The sequence below is a fragment of the Alexandromys fortis genome, unplaced genomic scaffold (genome assembly GCF_014885135.2).
Source record: "Alexandromys fortis isolate MF-2015 unplaced genomic scaffold, M_Fortis_MF-2015_v1.1 scaffold_140, whole genome shotgun sequence".
Classification (NCBI taxonomy): domain Eukaryota; kingdom Metazoa; phylum Chordata; class Mammalia; order Rodentia; family Cricetidae; genus Alexandromys; species Alexandromys fortis.
Genome location: NW_026068048.1, coordinates 3,598,826 through 3,618,018, shown reverse-complemented (window position 1 = coordinate 3,618,018; position 19,193 = coordinate 3,598,826). Strand labels below are relative to the sequence as shown.

General features: G+C 43.9%; 1 protein-coding gene across 1 annotated transcript in view; it reads left to right on the top strand.

Moving 5' to 3' along the window:
* Garre1 (granule associated Rac and RHOG effector 1) overlaps positions 1-19,193 on the top strand; it is a 90,330-nt gene that overhangs the window by 47,685 nt on the left and 23,452 nt on the right. Inside the window, exons 3-9 of the mRNA XM_050119074.1 lie at positions 2,147-2,347; positions 5,983-6,123; positions 6,415-6,510; positions 6,613-6,774; positions 7,706-7,864; positions 10,461-10,558; positions 18,385-18,510. Of these exons, the coding sequence (XP_049975031.1) occupies positions 2,147-2,347; positions 5,983-6,123; positions 6,415-6,510; positions 6,613-6,774; positions 7,706-7,864; positions 10,461-10,558; positions 18,385-18,510 (983 nt within the window). The remainder of the gene's footprint in view (positions 1-2,146; positions 2,348-5,982; positions 6,124-6,414; positions 6,511-6,612; positions 6,775-7,705; positions 7,865-10,460; positions 10,559-18,384; positions 18,511-19,193) is intronic.

Below are 19,193 nucleotides of genomic sequence, written 5' to 3'. Positions count from 1 at the left end.
GAGAGAGAGAGAGAAGCTCCGCCCACTCCCCAGCTCTCTTCTTTCTGGCTACTCTCAGAAGAGGCAGGCAGGACTTTTCCTGCCTCTTCCCCCCCCTCTCTCTCTCCTCTTCCCCTCTCTCCCTTTCCTTTCCCACTCCTTTCCCTTCCCCCAATAAAACCTTACACTTAAGTTCTATCTGCCTGGCACTTATTTGTCCATCACTCCTCTTGAGCTCACCACCAGCCCGCTCATGCCATATCTTAACAGACTCTCTTGGATGTTAAATCTTTGTAGAAAACTATGCAGATAGTTGGAAGTCTTTTGATTTTTGATGGGGGGGGGGTGTCTCACCAAATTGCCCAGGCTGGCCTTGAACTAGGAATTCTTCAATCTGGGAAATCATAACAAACTTATCACAGTTGTAGTCAAGTAAAAAAAAAAAAAAAATCCAGAGTGGGAGTTGCGTATCCTGAAATTGAGATTTCAGGAGACTGAGGGAGGAGAGTTGTAAGTTCAAAGCTGGCCTGAGCTATTTAGTGAGACCTTGTTTTTGTTTTTGTTTTTTGTTTTTTTTTGAGATAGGGTCTCTTTGTGTAACAGCCCTGGCTGTCCTGGAACTTGCTTCATATACCAGGCTGGCCTCAAACTCACAGAGATCCACCTGCCTCTGCCTCCCTATTGCTAGGATTAAAGGTGTGTGCCACCATTGCCCGACTGAGACCTTGTTTTAGAGTACAAAGATAAAAAGATATGAGGATATTAGCTCTTGCTTGTTCTGCTCCAGGCCCAGAAATCAATTCTCTTAAGTACCACCAAAAACATAAAGAAAAGGAAGTAAAGTTTCCAGGCAGTGAGAAAGACAACGGATGTCCTGGTCTCCAGGCAAATATTCTTTCATGGCTTAATATGTTCATAGGGCTAACAATTTGGAACACTTCTCTTTTAACATAGGGTTTTGACTTCTTTTATTGAAATGCTAGATGAAGGGATTGAATATTCTATTCTATTATTAAGTAAAATGCAAGAGTCAGATATTGTAGTAAAAACCTGCTAGATCCAAAGAGTGATGGAATAACGATCAGCTGACCCTTCCTCTCTACTCTTCCAGATCAAAAAGGCCCTCAAATCTTTCTAAGCTCCTCCCTATTCATTCCTGTGTCTCTCTATATCTGGGTCTGCCAAAAACTATGGTTAATTCTGGCCAGCTGAATGTTGGCTTTGCCCTCTGATTCAAGGTTTACCTTTATTGGCAGTCTTGAGAATGTCAGAATGTGACCACTATATTCCACGACATAATATTATTGTTTTATTCTGTAGTCAAGGCTGGCTTTTAACTCTCTTTGTAGACCAGGCTGGTCTTGAACTCATGATGCACCTACTTAAACCTCCCAAGTGCTGGAGTTATCTGAATGCATCACTACCATCTGGAAAATTTATTGCTTGAAAAGAATTTCCAGCTGGACATGGCGGCACATGCCTTTAATAACCCAGCTCTTGGGGACCAGAGGCAGAGTTCAAGGCCAGCCTGGTCTACAGAGTGAATTCCAGTACAGCAAGAGCTATGTAGTGAGACCCTATTTGAATTATTAACCACCCAACCAATCACTGATGTGTGTAGGGTTAGTGGTTTTCTGCCCTGCAGATGGAATTGTCTCCTATGTTTTGCTGACTCCTGGAAGACTGGTCTGTCTGTCAGCCTTGTTTTGTAAGACTATGAACACGACAGTCAACTTTATTCAAAACAATATTAGCACAGCACTGAAACAGCCAGTGTCTTTGGGTTCCATTTCCAGTGGAATGTTTTCTTCTAGGTCAGACCAACCTTTCGGATTTTTAGTCACATGCCATGACTTTTCCTTTGCCTTCTGAACACTCTGTGGCCATAATTGAGAGCAGCAGTGACTCTTGCCCAGAAGGACAAGACAGTCGAGATGGAAGTGAGGACAGGTGGCAGGAAGTTGGAAGACCCATTTGTTCCTGGAACTTAGTGCTTGCTTTGAAATGTTTTTGACTTCTAAACTTCCAGTACCAAGGCCCAAAAGATCAGGGGCTTTTTAGCATTTCATGCTTTTATGATTTCAAATCTGTTGACAGTTGGGAATTCATTGAACTAATCCGTGAGCAGCCCACAACCTAAAATCCCCTGGTTCTCTTGTTTTCACAGGTGCTGGGGCGATGTTTCTTGACAGTGGTGCAAGTCCATTTCCAGTTTTTGACTCACGCCTTGCAGAAAGTCCAGCCGGTGGCTCACTCTTGCTTTGCCGAGGTAGTTGTGCCAGAAAAAAAGAACAGCAGCAGTCTGTCTGGCGTGGGCCACACACCCGAACTGGAGGAAGCTGTGCGATCCTGGCGGGGGGCTGCTGAGGTAACTGACCTGGGAGATCTGGATGAGTTCCAATGGAAGAAACTGCAGGAATTCTGTCTTTGGCTCCCAGAAGAGTCACTTGCTTTAGACATTGAGTTGTAAACATCACTAGCTTGCTTATTCTTGTGACAGCAAATACCTTTAAGAGTGTCTACTTTGGGCTGGAGAGATGGCTCAGAGGTTAAGAACATTGAGTGTTCTTCCAGAGGTCAATTCCCAGCAACCACATGGGGGTTCACAACCATCTGTAATGAGGTCTTGTGCCCTCTGCTGGCCTGCAGCAGAAATAGAAGCAGAACAATGTATACATAATAATAAAGAATATGACAAATACATTGTATATAAAAAAAGAGTGTCTACTTTGAGCCAGTGGTGGTGCAAGCCTGTAATCCCAGGATTTGGGAAGCGGAGGCAGGCAGATGTCTGTGAATTTGGTCAACCTGATCTACAGTGAGCCAGGGTTGTTACACAAAGAAGCTCTGTGGAAAGACAAAAACAAAAAAAGAATGTCTACTTTGTGTTAGGCTTATCCTAGGCACTATTATGATGCTTGTAGAGAAAGACTTAGAAAAACAGAATATAGAGGGTCCAGGAGTTGTCCATACCAAGAGGAATGGCCCTGCTTTAGAGTCGGCGTGGTACTGGAAACTCCAGAGATCTGAGCCAGGGGATAAGGCTGGCACCTAAGTCAAGAAAGATACAGTGGAGCTAGCTCAGTAGACAGCCAGCTAGGCTGGGTAACAGAAGTGTCTGTTAAGATGAATCTCACAAGCACTAGGGTTTCATGCAACACTCTATGAATGAATGGTTTATGTGGTGCTGGGGTTGGAACCCAGGATTTCATGCATGCTAGGTAAGCACTCCACAAACGAAACTGCATCCGCAACCCTGTTGGGGTATTCTGTGTTTTTATTCTTGTTGGATTTTTTGTTTGTTTGAGACAAGAGTTTTTCTGTGTCACCCTGGATGTCCTGGAACTTGCTTTGTAGATGAGGCTGACTTAGAACTTAGAGGTCCACCTGCCTCTGCCTCCGGATTGCTAGGATTAAATGTGTGCACTACCACTGCCCTGCTATGTAAAAAAAGAGATGGTTTTTTTTTTTTGTTTTTTTTTTGGTTTTTCTAGACAACTTCTGAGCCTGTCCTGAAACTCTCTGTAGACCAGGCTGGCCTTGAACTCAAAGAGATCCGCCTGTCTCTGCCTTCCAAGTGCTGGGATTAAGTGTGTACCACCATTGCCCAGCATATAAAGATTCTTAAGTAACACAGTTCCAGAAAGATAAAACACAGCATTTTTTATCTGGTATATAGAACCTAGATTTCAGTTTCTATAGACATGTATATAGTCTCTGTGTGTGTTCATGTGATAAAAGGGGGCCATAATAAAGAAGGAGGAGCTCTTGGGCAGGAAGAAGAAAGGTCACACAATCCATGTGACATGAAAGCAAAAAAGGCCCAGCCAGGGGGATGTAGGCAGGGGTGGGAGAGCGGGAGAGGACAGTGATAGAGTGAGGCAGACGTGTGAAGTGCTGTAGTGAAACTCATTAATGACCATACCATAAGTTTAGAGTTTTCAAGCTCTAAAACTTGAAAAAAAATAAATAGAAAAAGTAGCGTCTGGCCGGGCGATGGTGGTGCACGCCTTTAATCCCAGCACTCGGGAGGCAGAGGCAGGCGGATCTCTGTGAGTTCGAGACCAGCCTGGTCTACAGAGCTAGTTCCAGGACAGGCTCCAAAGCCACAGAGAAACCGTGTCTCGAAAAACAAAAAAAAAACAAAAAAAAAACAAAAAAGAAAGAAAGACCCTCAGTGCTAATTGGAGGTTATGTTGGGGGTGGGACCTGCTGGTGTCCCTCTCTACTGCTGGTGTAGGTTCAGACCTTTGTCCGTCATCTGGCTTCACAGCCTTCTGCCCCCAGAGCTTCTGAACTCTAGTCTCCAGAATATTCCTTTTACATTCCAAACTTCAGTGCCACCTCACTGATCTCCCTGCCTGCTTCCATGTATCACTGGCCCTCCGTCTACTGCTTCCTGCTAGTGCCCCTTACCCTGTGAAAATGGAATCCCTTGGTACAGTGTTTCTTCTTCCATGGCCAGAACAGTACTTCTAGCTTACCTCCATCTGCCTTTTCTTCCCTTTTATGACACCAGAGGAGGTGCCCTATCCAGGTTCAGGGCTCACTTTGGCAGCATTTTATTCCCATCCTCAAGGAACTGGCTTCTGCCATTGGACCCAGCATTTTCTTCTTCTTTTTTTTTGTTTTTGTTTTTGTTTTTTGACACAGGGTTTCTCTGTGGTTTTGGAGCCTGTCCTGGAACTAGCTCTTGTAGACCAGGCTGGTCTCGAACTCACAGAGATCCGCCTGCCTCTGCCTCCAGAGTGCTGGGATTAAAGGCATGCGTCACCACCGCCTGGCGACCCAGCATTTTCTTAACACTGCTGTGTTTCCAACATTGCAACCCAGGACTTCTGGAAGAGCAGCCAGTGCTCTTAACCTCTGAGCCATCTCTCCAGTCCTTCCTCACCTTTTTCATTCATTCTGAAAACTGAATATTTTGGGAGGGTGGACCATACTTTTCTGAAATGTTTTCTTCCATTTCTGACTCACTATTCTGAGTTTAAAGTCAGACATCTTTGCTTCTTATTTTGTTAAGGTCAGATATGGATACCTCACTATGACATACCGCATCCTGCCTTGTGAGACTACTGTCTTGCCTCTGGCCATTTTCCTGCTTTATTGTTGTATTTTATGTATTTTTCCTTAGACTGTTTTGGATCCTTGGTGGATATTAGGATTCATTAGTGCCTTGACATAACCCCACCCCACCCTGAGCATGTCCAGTTCCAATTCCCAATCTAAATTGCCATTTTATGAGACAGTCTCTTGTTTGTAGCCCAGTTTGGTCTGGAACTCGTAATCCTGTACCTAAACCTTAGAGTACTGGGATTACAGGGTTGTGGCAGGTGACCCCTCAGGGCCACTTTCAGTGCCTGCTGTGCTCCATCTTAGAGTTTTAAAGGTTCACCTTTTTGGCTGGCAAGGCCATCAACTCTAGGAAGGCAGGGATTAGGCTTTATGTTCTAGGGCTAGGGGTGGTGTCTGTCAGTAGCTAGCACAACCCCTGGACGCCAAACATTTCACTGAAGATTCTTAGAGTCAAATCTTAAAACTATTAGGTTTCAAGGCTTGGTTAGACTGTAGGCTGGTGTGTTCTTGTGAAACGAAAGCCTTGAACTTCACAGCATTGAAGCTACTAGCTTTCCTGTTGTTCTGTGAATTTTGTAAATATCAATATTCCTATCCTGACATAGAAGAACAGAGAAATTCCCAGAAATGTTATTTGGCCAGGCATGGTGGTATAGGCCTATATTCCCAGCACTCAGGAGGCTGAGGCATGCCAGTTGTAAGCTTGAAGCCATTCTGGGTTACGTGGCAAAACTGTCTCCAAAAAGATCAAACAAATAAACCTGCGATTTCAGACTGCCGACTTTGTAGTGTGAACAGTCCAGAATCCCTGGTGTATATCCAGCTTGATACTTAATATGAAGTGTAGGATTTGTTGCTGGTGGTACTGTTTGAATTTTGCTAGTAACTGTAGTGTCCTCCTTTACCTACTGGCTATTTATATCACAGGCAACATCTAGATTAAGAGAGAGAGGCTGTGATGGACGCCTGGCGGGAATTGAAGTCCAGCAACTCTTTTGTTCTCAGAGTGCAGCGATTCCTGAGCACCAGCTGAAAGAGCTGAATATAAAAATTGACAGTGCTTTGCAGGTAAGTGTTTCAGTACTGGCGGATGCATAGAGAAGTGATTCCACCAAGGGGCAAGATTAGAGTAATGATGTTGGACCATTTAAAAAGGTAACAAAGTAATAATACCTAGAAAATTTTAAACTTATCTTTATGTGTGCATATAGTATAGAATTTCATGTATACATATAGTGTATTCTGGTCATATTCACCCTCCTAGCCTTCCTTACCCCCTTCCACACTGGAAATTTGAAGTTCCTATTTTTGTTGGACTTCGTCATATTCTGATCTGCTGCATAATCTTGATTCTTGCAGGCATATAAAATAGCATTGGAAAGCTTAGGCCACTGTGAATATGCAATGAAAGCTGGCTTCCACCTGAACCCAAAGGCCATCGAAGCAAGTTTTCAGGTATACTTTTCTGGGAGTTATTTACTCAGTCCTGTGGGAACCCAGTGCTTTGTCACATGAGCTGTGGGTTCACCTCCACTCTCCTATCCAAACCTTTACCAGGGCTGCTGCAGCGAAGCGGAAGCTCAACAGACGGGGCGAAGGCAGACACCCCCACAGCCCATGCAGTGTGAGCTTCCCACCGTCCCTGTGCAGATAGGATCGCACTTCCTGAAGGGGGTCTCCTTTAATGAGTCGGCTGCTGACAATCTGAAGCTTAAGACGGTAGCTTTCCATCGATTCCTTGGGTTCCAGTAACTGAGTGTACACTTGGAAATAAAACTATTTATGGGAAACTTCAGGACTTCTGAAGAATGTAGATTAAAAAACACAGAAGAGATCAGGAAGTAGACTCTAACTTTTCTGAGTACAGTGATGGCCAAATGCAGCCTGTGATGTCTCTTTTTGTCTGTGTATGGTGCTAGGGGTTGAACCCAGGGGCTCTCACATGCATAGCAAGCACTATGTCACTCCCAGCCCCAAGGTAACATAAGACATTTGCTAAGAAAGTTTTTTTAGTAATTTTGTTCAAATGTTTAACAGAGTTTGAGAGTACTCTGAATGCACTACTGTTGATTGATTAATGTCTGCTGGTGCAGTTTTGAGAATTAAGTCACAGAAATCTTAGTGCAGTCAGAGTCACTTGTGAAGCACCATAGGTGAAGGATCAGAGCAGAAGGCTTCACATGCATTGTTTTACCGAATCCAGCGTCTCACTGAGGCGTGGCTGTTCCCCTGTTCCTATTGACAGAGGAACCAAGGCCCAAAGTGTCATGCCTAGGAATTGGGAGAGCTGGAACTTGGCCTCATTTGGGCTGTTCCAGAGCGTCTATACTATGTTGTTGTCTAAAAAAATGTTGAGGTTGGGCCAGGCTTGGTGGCATATATCTTTAATTCCAGCACTCAGGGAGGCAGAGAAAGGTAGATCTCTAAGCTTCAGGCCATCCTGGTCTACATAGAGTTGTAGGGTCAGCTAGAGACATACAGACCCTGCCTCCCTATACGTTTGTTTGTTTGTTTTTCAAATGGCATGACCTGGGTGCTGTCAGAATGTCTCTTCGGAGGATGGTTGTATAAATGCACTTTTACAGATTTTGGAGCCTTGCCAGTGTTAGAATCTTGAGATGTGAACTTTTCCCTCTCTGTCGATCTGTAGCATACCATGTTACAGCTCATCAAGGAAGCGGGCTGCTACAATGGAATCACACCTAGAGATGATCTTCCTGTGACAGAAGTACTGAATCAGGTGTGCCCGTCCACATGGCGGGGCGCCTGTAAGACTGCTGTGCAGCTGCTGTTTGGCCAGGCGGGACTGGTGAGTCTGTGTGAGGGGTGAGAGCAGCTTCTTTGGGGTGGCATATGTACAAAAACACTGCACTCGGGAGACTGAGGCAAAAAGAAGTGTTTGAGAGACCTAGGAAGACCCTGCTCTCCCCACAAAACTGAAAGTTTTGTTTGTTTGTTTGTTTATTTGGGTTTTGTATTTTTTTTTTTTTTGAGACAGGGTTTTTCTGTGTAGCCTTGACTATTCTAGAGCTGGCTGTGAAGACAAGGCTGGCTCCAAACTCACCTCTGCTTCCTTCCCAGCTGGGATTAAAGGCGTGTGCCACCAGCTGTATTTACTAGGAATGTAGTTGGGGGGTGATGCTGTTGTAGACTTCCCTTGTCTTAAGGAAACAAGTACATTAGTACCTCTCGTGCACCACACTGGAGTTTCCTGTTCTCCAGTGAGCCAGGCCAGTGGCCTCTTACTTCAGCCTCTGCACTTAACCTGTTCTGTCTGCCTTGCTGTGACAATTCCTCTTGGCTGTCCCTGTCAACCTCAGTTTCACCTCCAAGAGTCCATTTGTGACTGGTGCTTGTATCATTAGGACCCAATCCAAACATTTCCTACCCCAGCTGTCTGGCCATTCATTACCTTTTGAACAAGAAAATCACAGTATCAACTTCAAGACAGGACAGGGCTTTAATATTTTTACCTGTCAGAGATAAAACAAAACAACAACAACAACAACAACAACAACAAAACTCTGGATAGGGTCCAGAGCTTAGCATCTGTAATCACCGTAAGATTATTTTTTCTTTTTCTTTCTTTTTTTGAGACAGGATTTCTCTGTGTAACAGCCCTCACTGTCCTGGAACTAGCTCTCATAGACCAGGCTGATCTCAAACTCACGAGATCCATCTGTCTCTGCCTCCAAGTGCTCTGCCTCCAAGAGCTGGGATTAAAGATGTACACTGCCACCACTTGCCACTGTTAGGTTTTTTTTTTGTCTAGCACATCCACCTATGTGACTTGCATGTACTTGGTTCTACCTTGTAGTCATGGCTCCTTTTAAAGGATTGAGCATTTGCATCAGGGTTTAGAAGAAGCTAATCTGAGTGTTCAAAAATTAAAGAACTTGCTGGGTGTGATGGCACTCTGGAGGTAGAGGCAGGTGCATCTAAGTTTGAGGTCAGCCTGGTGTACAGAGACAGCTCTAGGCTAGCCAGGGCTACAGAGCGACACCCTATCTCAAACAAAAATGTAAATACTCTTTGTAGTATTAATTTCTGCTTTATTCATGAAAGGAGAGCTTGGAATGGTGCCTGTCCTGTTTCATACAGATTAGGTCTCAGGCCACCTAGTTTAGGGCGGTGCTGCCTTGTGATGGGCAGGTGTGGGGACCTATTCACAGAGCTGGGCTCTGTTTCCTTGAAGATCTGTATATGAAGAAAAGCAAGAAATAGTAGTTACCCTACTAACTTAGAAAAGAGAGACTGAGCCATATTCTCAGACCGTTAGCTGAAGCTCTTGCAATATGCTCCCTGGAACACAGTGTACATTAGGAAAAGGCTGTTTTCAGAAAACAATCTGAGCTAAGGGGGAAATGTCTAATCATACTCAGAACCCGGTGGGTTTTACTTCCTACCCACTGATGGCAGGGCTCCTTTGTGTAGCTGACAAAGAACCTTTAGGAGAGAGGAAGCACCTGTCAGGTCCAACAAAGGCTGTTGTTGGACAGGAAATGTTTCCTGAAGGTCCAGCTGTGGGAGCCCCATTTATAGCAGTAGAAATCAACACCACTAGAAGCTGTTTGGAATCATGAGAAGTACCTATGAGTAGCTTGAACTCCCCCCGCTAAAATAGAGATGCGGCTTTCTACTCGTGAGCTGGATCCTCAGCCCTTGAATTTGCAGCCTTTCTGCCTTAGCCCTGCAAGTGTCTTAGGTTATAGACCTACATCAGCAGGCCCAGCTTGGCTCCACTTCTAATTATTTTTTTCCTTTCAGTCATATAAAAACTTAAAATTACTAAAGTATGGATAGTCTCTTCCTCCCTTTTTTCCCTTCTATTTCACTTTCTTTCCTTTCTCCAATCCTTTCCTTCATATATCTCTTCCATTTAAACATTTATTTTAGGATTTTATTTTTAAATTAAGTGGTGGGGGGGGCATGAATGTGGAAGCCAAAAGAGGCCATTGAATATGCTGGAGCTGGAGATGCAGGTGACAGTGACTGACCAGCCTGATGTGGGTGCTGGGACTCAGAACTTCTGGAAGAGCAGGGAGTACTTTGAATGTCTGAGCCTGCTCTCCAGCCTCTTTATTTCTTCATTATGACACAAGGTCTCATACTGCACAGCTCACCTCCATCTCATAACGCACCTGTCATAGCCTCACAAGTGTTGGGGTGATAGGCATATACAGCTACACTCATTTTGAGGAATTTGTAATTCTAACAGCTACAGTGTGGTACATGCCTGCAAAGTTGAGTGGATCCCACAGTTAGAATTCGGTTTCTGTGTTTCAGTCATCATTACTGGCTGTTGTCTCAGGGGCCTCACTGTCTCAGTACAGATGTGCTATGGATACTTCTGCCAATCACGGAACTCTGAACCTGGTGGTTACCTTTGTTTTAAAATTTCTTAGGTGGTTGTCGACACAGCACAGATTGAAAATAAAGAAGCCTATGCACCCCAGATCAGTCTAGAAGGCTCCAGAATTGTGGTTCAAGTCCCATCCACATGGTAATTTGATTATTTTTATTTTATTGGTTTGTTTGTTTATGTTGGTTTCTCAAGGCAAGGTTTCCCCGCGCATCTGGCTGTCCTGGAACTCCCTTTGTAGACCTGGCTGAGCACTGGGATTAAAGGCGTGCGCCACTACTACCACCACCACCACCTGACCCAGTTTGACTCTCTTTAACAGAAGACTAAACTGCTGTGTAACCTGCAGCAGGGGTACTTGCTGCTGTGCACCTCTAAGGCAGCAGTGGTGTGTTGGTGTCTGTTCATCACTGTTACTGGTCTGTGTTGGTTAATCTAAGATCTTTGAGAAGGAGCCCCTTTGACCACACGGCAACTGGAATATAGGTAACAGTCCATAACGAGCAGTGTTCCCTTGTTAGTTAAGCCACGGGGTTTAGTGTCTTTTGTTCCTAAGTTACCCATTATTTGTCCAAAGCTGAATAGAGACTGTAGAATCCCTTTCTCATCCTCTCTATTCCCGTCACAACCCTGATGACCTTGATGGCAGTCTATACCAAGTGTCACTGTAAATCTGGGGACAAACAAGGCCCCTTTCAGCTAGTTATATTTGTAGCACTTCAAAAGATAAAGGGTCATTCATAGTCTTTTTTTCTTTTTCTGAGGAAAATATGCTCCTATAAACAAGTAAGGAAACAGGCCAGTGATATGACCCCATAAGCCAGGAAAGATGGCATGATGCACAAGAAGACAAAGAAACTGTCCAGCCTCACCCGGTCATCACAGAAGTGAGAACGATAATAAGATGCTTCTGCCCCAGAGTAGTAGGTTGACTGAGAATAACAGTAAGAAATATTGAGGAAGTAGTGGTTTGAGCTAGACTACAGCAACAGGCCAACAGGTTGTCAGATTGAGAGGAAACCATACCGGCTTTCTTGGAGAAAAGTTGATGGAGTATCTGAAGCTGAAGGGCTGTTTCACAGTTGCATCTCTAGGAATGTGTCCTTGAAATGTGTACAAGAACGGCCCTTGGTGTGCTGGGAAATAGCTCGTTCACAGAGTACTGGCCCAGAATGCATGACCCTGAGTTTGGTTCCCAGCAGCCCATAAAACTGAGCTTGGTAATGCTCACCTGTAATCCCAGCACTCGGAAGGTGGAACCAGGAGGCTCAGAAGTTCAAGGCTGTCCTCAGCTACAGGGTTCTCCTTCACCACAAAACAAGTTCAGACCAGCCTAGAATATGTGAGACACTATCTCATATAAATAAACAAATGAATAATAACTAAATAGAGGAAAGAAAGATTAGAGGGTTAGAGAGACGGCTCCATGCCACCAAACCCAATGACCTGCTCCAAGCCCCAGAGCCTGCACAGGTGGAAGAAGAGAATGGACTGCTCCTGCAGGTTGTCCACTGACCTCCACACACATGCAAAGAAAATTAACTTGGGGCGCTGCAGAGGTGGCTCGGTGGTTAAGAGCACTTTCCGATTTTCCAGAGGATCTGGGTTCACCTTCTAGCACTCAGACAGCTCAACTTTCTATAATTCTAGCTCAGAAATTTAAAGCTGGTATAGTGTCCTGAAATCAGTGGAAATCAAGGGTAGGTAGGTAGGTAGGTGTATTGATAATAGAGGTCTTTTTTTTTAACTATTTACTTTTATTTTTCATGTATGTGTAAGTACCTACATGTATGTATATGTACCACATGCATACCTTGTGCCTTCAGAGGTCAGAAGAGGGTGTTGCATCCCCTAGGTCTTGAATTAGAGCCACTATGTGGGTGCCGTGAACTGAACCTGGGTCCTCTACAAGATCAGCAAGTGCTTTACCACTGTGCCATCATCCAGCCCTGTATTTATATGTCATTTTATGAAACAATAACTTAAAATGCTCACTTTTTGCCGGGCGGTAGTGGCGTACACCAGCAGTTGGGAGGCAGAAGTAGGTGAATCTTTGTGAGTTCGAGGCCAGCCCAATCTAGAAGAGTTAGTAAGACAGCTAGGGCTGTTACACAGAGAAACCCTGTTTCGAAAATCCGGGAAAAACAAAACAAAACAAAATAAAAAAAAAGCTCACTTTTCTGTAAGATTTTGCAATTCCTGAATTCCTAATTAAAATTTCCAATTTAATCTCATTTTAAAAGTTTTTTGAGACAGGGTCTTATGTAACACAGGATGTCCTGTATCTGAAAATGACTTTGAACCCTGATCCTCTTGTCTCTACCTCCTGAGCTAGGATTGCCTGTAAGGACTCTTATTTTGAGAAAAAAAGACATAGCGTTTATATAATTAGGTGAATGTAAACAGCTATTACTAAACTAGTTAGTTTTCTATCAAAACTCTGCCCTCTGGTGTGGGTCATCTCCTTTGTAATTCCCTGTTCCTCCTGAAATGACCTTGTAGGCTGTAATCCCTACAAAGGCGCCCTCTGCTGTCTATTGTTGGTAATGATGAAAAATTATAAGTTTTTTTTTTATTTTTTAGTTTTTTTTTTGGCTTGGGGTTTTGTTTTTTTCTCTTAGAAGCTAAGATCAAGTATCTCCTATGAAATGCTGGAGACTAAAAGCATTTCAGATTCCACCTGTTGTTTTGTTTTAAGGTGTTTGCACATGGACATGCTGAGGTGCTGTGAAAATGAAAGTGAAATCTAAGCACAGAGCTCTTTTGTGTCTCAGACAGCAATGCCCTTTGGCCAGCACTCATTTATACAGTATTTGCAGTTCTCTTGAATTTTCACTATGACTTTGCACTTGAGATCAGCTGTGGAATTTTCCACTGGTATTGTCATTGCTAGCATCAAAAAGTTTTGGATATTGAGCATTTTACATTTCCAGGTTACAGATATTGGAGCTATACAAGTCTACATTCATTGGAAAGGCTGAAGCGAGACCACTTTACTTCATTCTTGGGAAAATAATTGTCAGACAACTAGTCAAGAACTTATTAAGCCAGCCATAATGGTACATGCCTATCTTCCTCTCACTGAGGAGGCTGGCAGAAGGGTCGCCACATTTAAGCCATTATGAGCTACATAAACAGCACACCCTTCGCTGTGTCTGTCTTTCTCTTTCACACACAAATATTTTATTATGTTCTCTGTGCTGTTACACATGATGTTACACATGATGTAACAGGAGGAGAATGATTGTTAGGACGATGAGCGTGGGAGTTGAGGAGGCAGATACAGTGAGCAGTGCGCAGTGTCAGAGTGTATGAAGTGTTGTCATGAAACAGGGACCACCTTAGATCAGTGGGTAGAGCACTTACTGAGCAAGGGTGAACCCATGCAATATGAGTGCCATGACACACATGAACGAACACACACATACTTGTAAGAAATAGAAAACTTTCTTTAAAAAAAAAAAAACAAAAACAAAAAACATGGCTGGCAAAATGGCTCAGCTATTAGGTGTACTTTCTGCAGAGGACTTGAGTTCAATTCCCAGCACCCATTTTGAGTAGCTCACAACCATTTATAATTCTAGTTCAGAGGATTTAATGCCTCTGACTTAGACACTGACAGTCACCAGTACAGACTCACACACATATTAGTAATTAAAGATAATAAAGCCAGGCATAGTGGCTCACGCCTTTAATTCCAGCGCTCAGGAGGCAGGGACAGGAAGACCCTGTGAGTTTGACGTCAGCCTGGTATACATAGCAAGTTCAGGCCAGCCAGGACTATATAATGAGATCTTACCTCAAATAATAATAATAATAAATAATAAAAGAAACACATTATCTTGTATGAAAGTTGAGTTTTAAAAGTTAATCCCAGTACTTAGGAATCAGAGGCAGGAGGACCATTGCTGTTCATCACTGAAGGAAGTCAAGATAAGAACTCAAACAGGGCAAGATCCCGGAGGCAGGAGTTGATGCAGAGGCTATGGGGGGGGGGGCTGTTTACTGGCTTGCTTCCCATAGCTAGCTCAGCCCACCTTCTTGTAGACCCCAGAACCACCAGCCCAGGGGTGGCACCGCCTACCATGGACTGAGCCCTCCCCCATCAGTCACTAAATGAGAAAGAGCAGCATCTCATCGAGGCATTTCCTCAGCTGAGGCTGCTTCCTCTGATGACTCTGACTCGTGTCAAGATGACGCAGAAAACCACCCAGCACACACCGTCATAGCTACTTGCAGCTGTCCATAATCCCAGTTCCAGGCAATCCTATACCTCTTCTGCCAGTGTGTGTGCCATGCATGTGGTGCGTGTACATTCATTTAGGCAAAAATCCATACACATCAAACAGAAAGAAAGGAATCTTATTAGGGGGGACAGTGGTAAACATATAATGTACTTGCTAGGTCATTTTTTTCTTCCAACAAAATAGCCACTTGTAGCCAGGCGGTTCATTCTTGTAATCCGAGCACCAAGAACAAGGCAGGAGACTTTCCATGAATTTAATGACAGACTGACTAGTCTCCCCAGCAAGTTCCAGGTACCCTGGAATGCAGAAGGAAGCCCTGTCTAGAGAGTGAAGGAAGGGGAGACATACTTCCATTTTAAACAGCTACTTTTTGTATATTTAAACTGTTTTCCTTTCAATATAAACTGACTACTTGCTATGTACCAGACATTCTTCTTGAAGTTGATTGTGAGTAAGAGAGAGGGGCCTTCCTTGAATACAGTTTAATATCTTCGTAAGGGGGAAGGAAACAAAAAGCGCATATAAGCGGTGACTTGAGAAGGACAAGGGGAATGATGTATATCACAGAGAAGGAAGGAGCCTATTTTAGAGAGTGAGGTAAGTCAGAAAACATTCCTTTGAGGCTGTGATGTTTAATTGGAGATGAGAGGCCATGCTGAGAGCATTTGGGGGAAGCCAGAAGAAGGAACAGCCGTCATAAAAGTCTGGGGAGCAGACTGACATGGTTAGAGATGGCAGTAGGGAAGTGCAGCAGCCAGGACTCCAGGGCCTTGGGGAAACTTGGGTTTCAATTTGAAATATCAGTAGGTTTAAATGAGTCTCAAAAGATTTGTTATCTAGGCTCCTGGGCAGTCTTAAAGGTGTTTTATTGGTCAGCTTTCAAGGCTAATGCATAAACTAAAACTTGATTTGTTAATTTCTCAGAAAAATAAATAACTAGGAACTATAGCATTGCTTTTTTTTTTTTTTTTTTTTTTTTTTTTTTGTCAGCAGCAAATAATCACTTAGTTGGTAAAACCACAGTGGCAAGCCTGGGCTCATTGAGAAGTAGTCCCTGAGCCGAGGGACCTGGAGCAGTTGTTACAGCTAAGGGAACTGGGTGTTCAAATCTTGATCTGTTAAACAAGCTCTCCTAGGAACCCAGCGTCAGACTTCTTTGTTGACTGGTTCTCATCCCCATTCTTAAGTTTCTTCCCTAGCCAAGTCATGTTGGGAGTACTGCTGCCCCCTTCCAAATGGCTGCAAAATGCCCAAGAACTGGCAGAAAGCCTGTTTCTTGGACAGTTAGCTCTCCAATCAAGAAGAGGCTTGTGGGCTGGAGGGATGGATGGCTCAGCTGTTAAGAGCACCACCTGCTCTTCCAAAAGTCCCGAGTTCTAGTCACAGCAACCACATGGTGGCTCACAACCATCTGTAATGAGATCTGGTGCCCTCTTCTGGCCTGCAGGCACACATGCAGGAAGAACACTGTATAGATAATAAATAAACTTTTTTTAAAAAGAAGAGGCTTGTTGTGGAGAGACTGTAGTGGACACAGTAGTTCCAAGAGGTGGTTGACTGTTCTGAGAGCTGTCCAGGCAAAGGCCCTCAGGTGTGACAAATCTAGTCAGAACAGGGAAGACCTTAGGACAAGGTGACAGGCCGTTGAGGGCCATAATAAGAGGGAGAGTAATTTGAAGATAGATAAAAACCCTTGACTTGAGGGTTGTGTCTAAATGTGATCAAAAACTATCTTAAGTCAGGTGTTGTAGCCCACACTTCTTATCCTAGTACTCAAAAGAGTAGAAAGGTTATAAATTCAAAGACAGCCTCCTATTTCGAAAGTGTAAAATGGAGATTGGGGTAGGAGGAGGTTGGAGTGATGATAGCTCAGCAGTTAAAGGTACTGGCTGCTCTTGCTGAGGATTCGGTTCCCAGCACCCACATGGTGGTTCACAATCATCTGTAACTCTAGTTCCAGGGGTTCTAATATCTTCTCTGACCCCTGTGGACATCAGGCATGCACACGGTACATAGAAATGTAGCCAACACATACACATAAAATAATTAAACACACACACAAACCTAACAATCACATCAGCCTCTTCTTGCTAGACAGGGAAATCCATGGAGGCCTATCAAGTCTCTCATTCACAGAACACGTAGCAAACACTGGTTCTCTGATTTTCTGTAGACACTTGAATTTGGTGCAAACCACCCAACGTTAACACAAAGCTCAGTAGGCCAATGACTCACAGTCCTACAAATCTACTTCCCGCTTCATATCCAAGCCCAGGAGTTACCTGTCCTTTCTAATCAATCGGCTTTAATTGGGAGTTCCCAGAATCTCTTCTTCACGTTTGATAATTTGTTGTAATGGCTCCTAGAACTCAGAAACATGTAAGTATGGGCTAATTATAAAGGATCCCTCAGTAGAGATAGATGAACAGCCAAAGGAAGGGTACATGGAAAGCTAAATGGAAGGGTGTGAAGCCCCCAACCTCTCCAAGCAGATCCCTTCCTAGCACCTTGAGTGGAAGTTCTACAGTTTTAGTGATTTTATCATGTAAGTGTAGTTGATTATAACTTTCTCTGGAGCACCTCCCTCTGCCGTCATAGGCTGGGAAAGTGGCGCTGAAGGTCTTCCCAAGCTTCCCATGGTGCTCTGGTCTTTCTAGTGATCAGCCCCCATCCTGATGGACCCAGGAGTCCATCAGCGGAAAAACTCAGTAGAATGAAATGCAATTTGGAGCTGATATTCCATCTGAGTTACAGATATGTGTGCAGCATCTGTGCTCCTCTTTGCTCCATCTCCAACACTACCAAAACACCCACATCACCTAGGAAGTTCCAAGTGATTTAAAAGCTCTATGTCACTGGGCAGCACTCGGGAGACAGCGGCAGGTGGATCCCTGAGTTTGAGGCCAGCCTGGTCTACAGAGTGAGTTCCAGGATGCCAGGGATACACAGTCCCAGTCTTGATAACCAAAACTAAAAAATAAAGCACTGTGTCAGGAACCAAACTAGAACAAATGACACTTCTAGCATCCTTGCCATTCTGGAAATTATCAGAGTTCAGAGCCCAAATGTGTGCGGATGGTCTCAGCTGCATGCATCTACTTTCACTCTTATTCAAGAAAATACATGAAATGGGAAATAGGTTTTATAAGAAATTTGTTAAATGATACCTAGTTTTTAGGCTAATGTTCACATTCTGAGAGTAAAGTAAAGAAGATTCAGCTCAGATTTTCTTTAGTTAGATGTGTACTAGATGCCTTAGAAAACATTTGACAGTGTTTCCCTCTTACAGTGGAAAGTCTAGCTTTCTTTAAATATGCTCTTCCACAGCCATGTGCCCTATGTGTGTCATGTCTTGTCTGAGCATGCTCTCTGCTGGAGCATGCTCCCATGGAGAGACCCATGGTGCCAGTGTTTTCTCTCCTTTTACAAAGGAATTCTAGTGTCAGTCTTACTGTTTCCATTCTCCCTAGGTTGGGTGTTTTCTTGGGGGTTGGGGGAACAAGTTTCCCTCTGTTGAAGTCTCTATGTATACAGACATCTGCCTGCTGGGACTAAAAGGCATGTACTACCATACCTGGCACTCTGTTTTTATTTTTTTGTTTTGGTTTTTTGGTTTTTTATGCTAAAAGTATGTAAGTTGTAGTCTTTTCCATAATGCTTTCTCTGAACACCTGTACAGAGAAGTATGGCCAAGACTAATGTGACTTGCTTTGTGCCTAGGTGCCTGAAGGAAGACCCTGCAACAATGTCCCTGCTGCAGAGAAGTCTGGATCCTGAGAAGACCCTGGGTCTGGTGGATGTGCTGTACACAGCTGTGTTGGACCTAAGCCGCTGGAGGGCCGGGAGGTTGGTGTCCCCTTGACTCATTTGATCTAGCTGTACAAGTGGTTTGCATTTTAGAGCCACAGCCAGGAGCACTATAGCCATACAACCAAGCATGATCCATGTGTGCTCATGCCACAGAATATATGTGTGAGTAAGTTAAGTAAGAAAGAAAGCCCAGCATGGCGATGGTGGCTCACACCTAAGCACTCAGGAGGCAGAGGCAGGCCCATCTCTCTAAGTTAGAAGCCATCCTAGTCAACAGAGTGGGTTCCAGGACTCTCAGAGTTGCTACACAAAGAAACCTTGTTTCAAAAACCAAGAAAGAGAACTTCCTGGTGCCTTTATTTCAAGATAGGTCAAACATGCAGAAAAGATGCCAGAATAGAGCAAAGATTTCTTCTTTCTCTGTTACCCCTGTTTTTAATCTGTTAACACTTGGCCTTCAGTGTTTTAATCAGAAAGGAAGGTCATGGAGAAAACTTTTGCTCCAGTTTCCATTCTCATAAACAAAAGCAGAGAAAAGCTTAGAAAATGTATCTTTCATGAAGCTTATTTGTACTTGTAAGTAGCTGAAAGTTAGAAGATTACTCTGTGGCTGGGCGATGGTGGCGCACACCTTTAATCCCAGCACTCGGGAGGCAGAGGCAGGCGGATCTCTGTGAGTTCGAGACCAGCCTGGTCTACAGAGTGAGTTCCAGGATGCC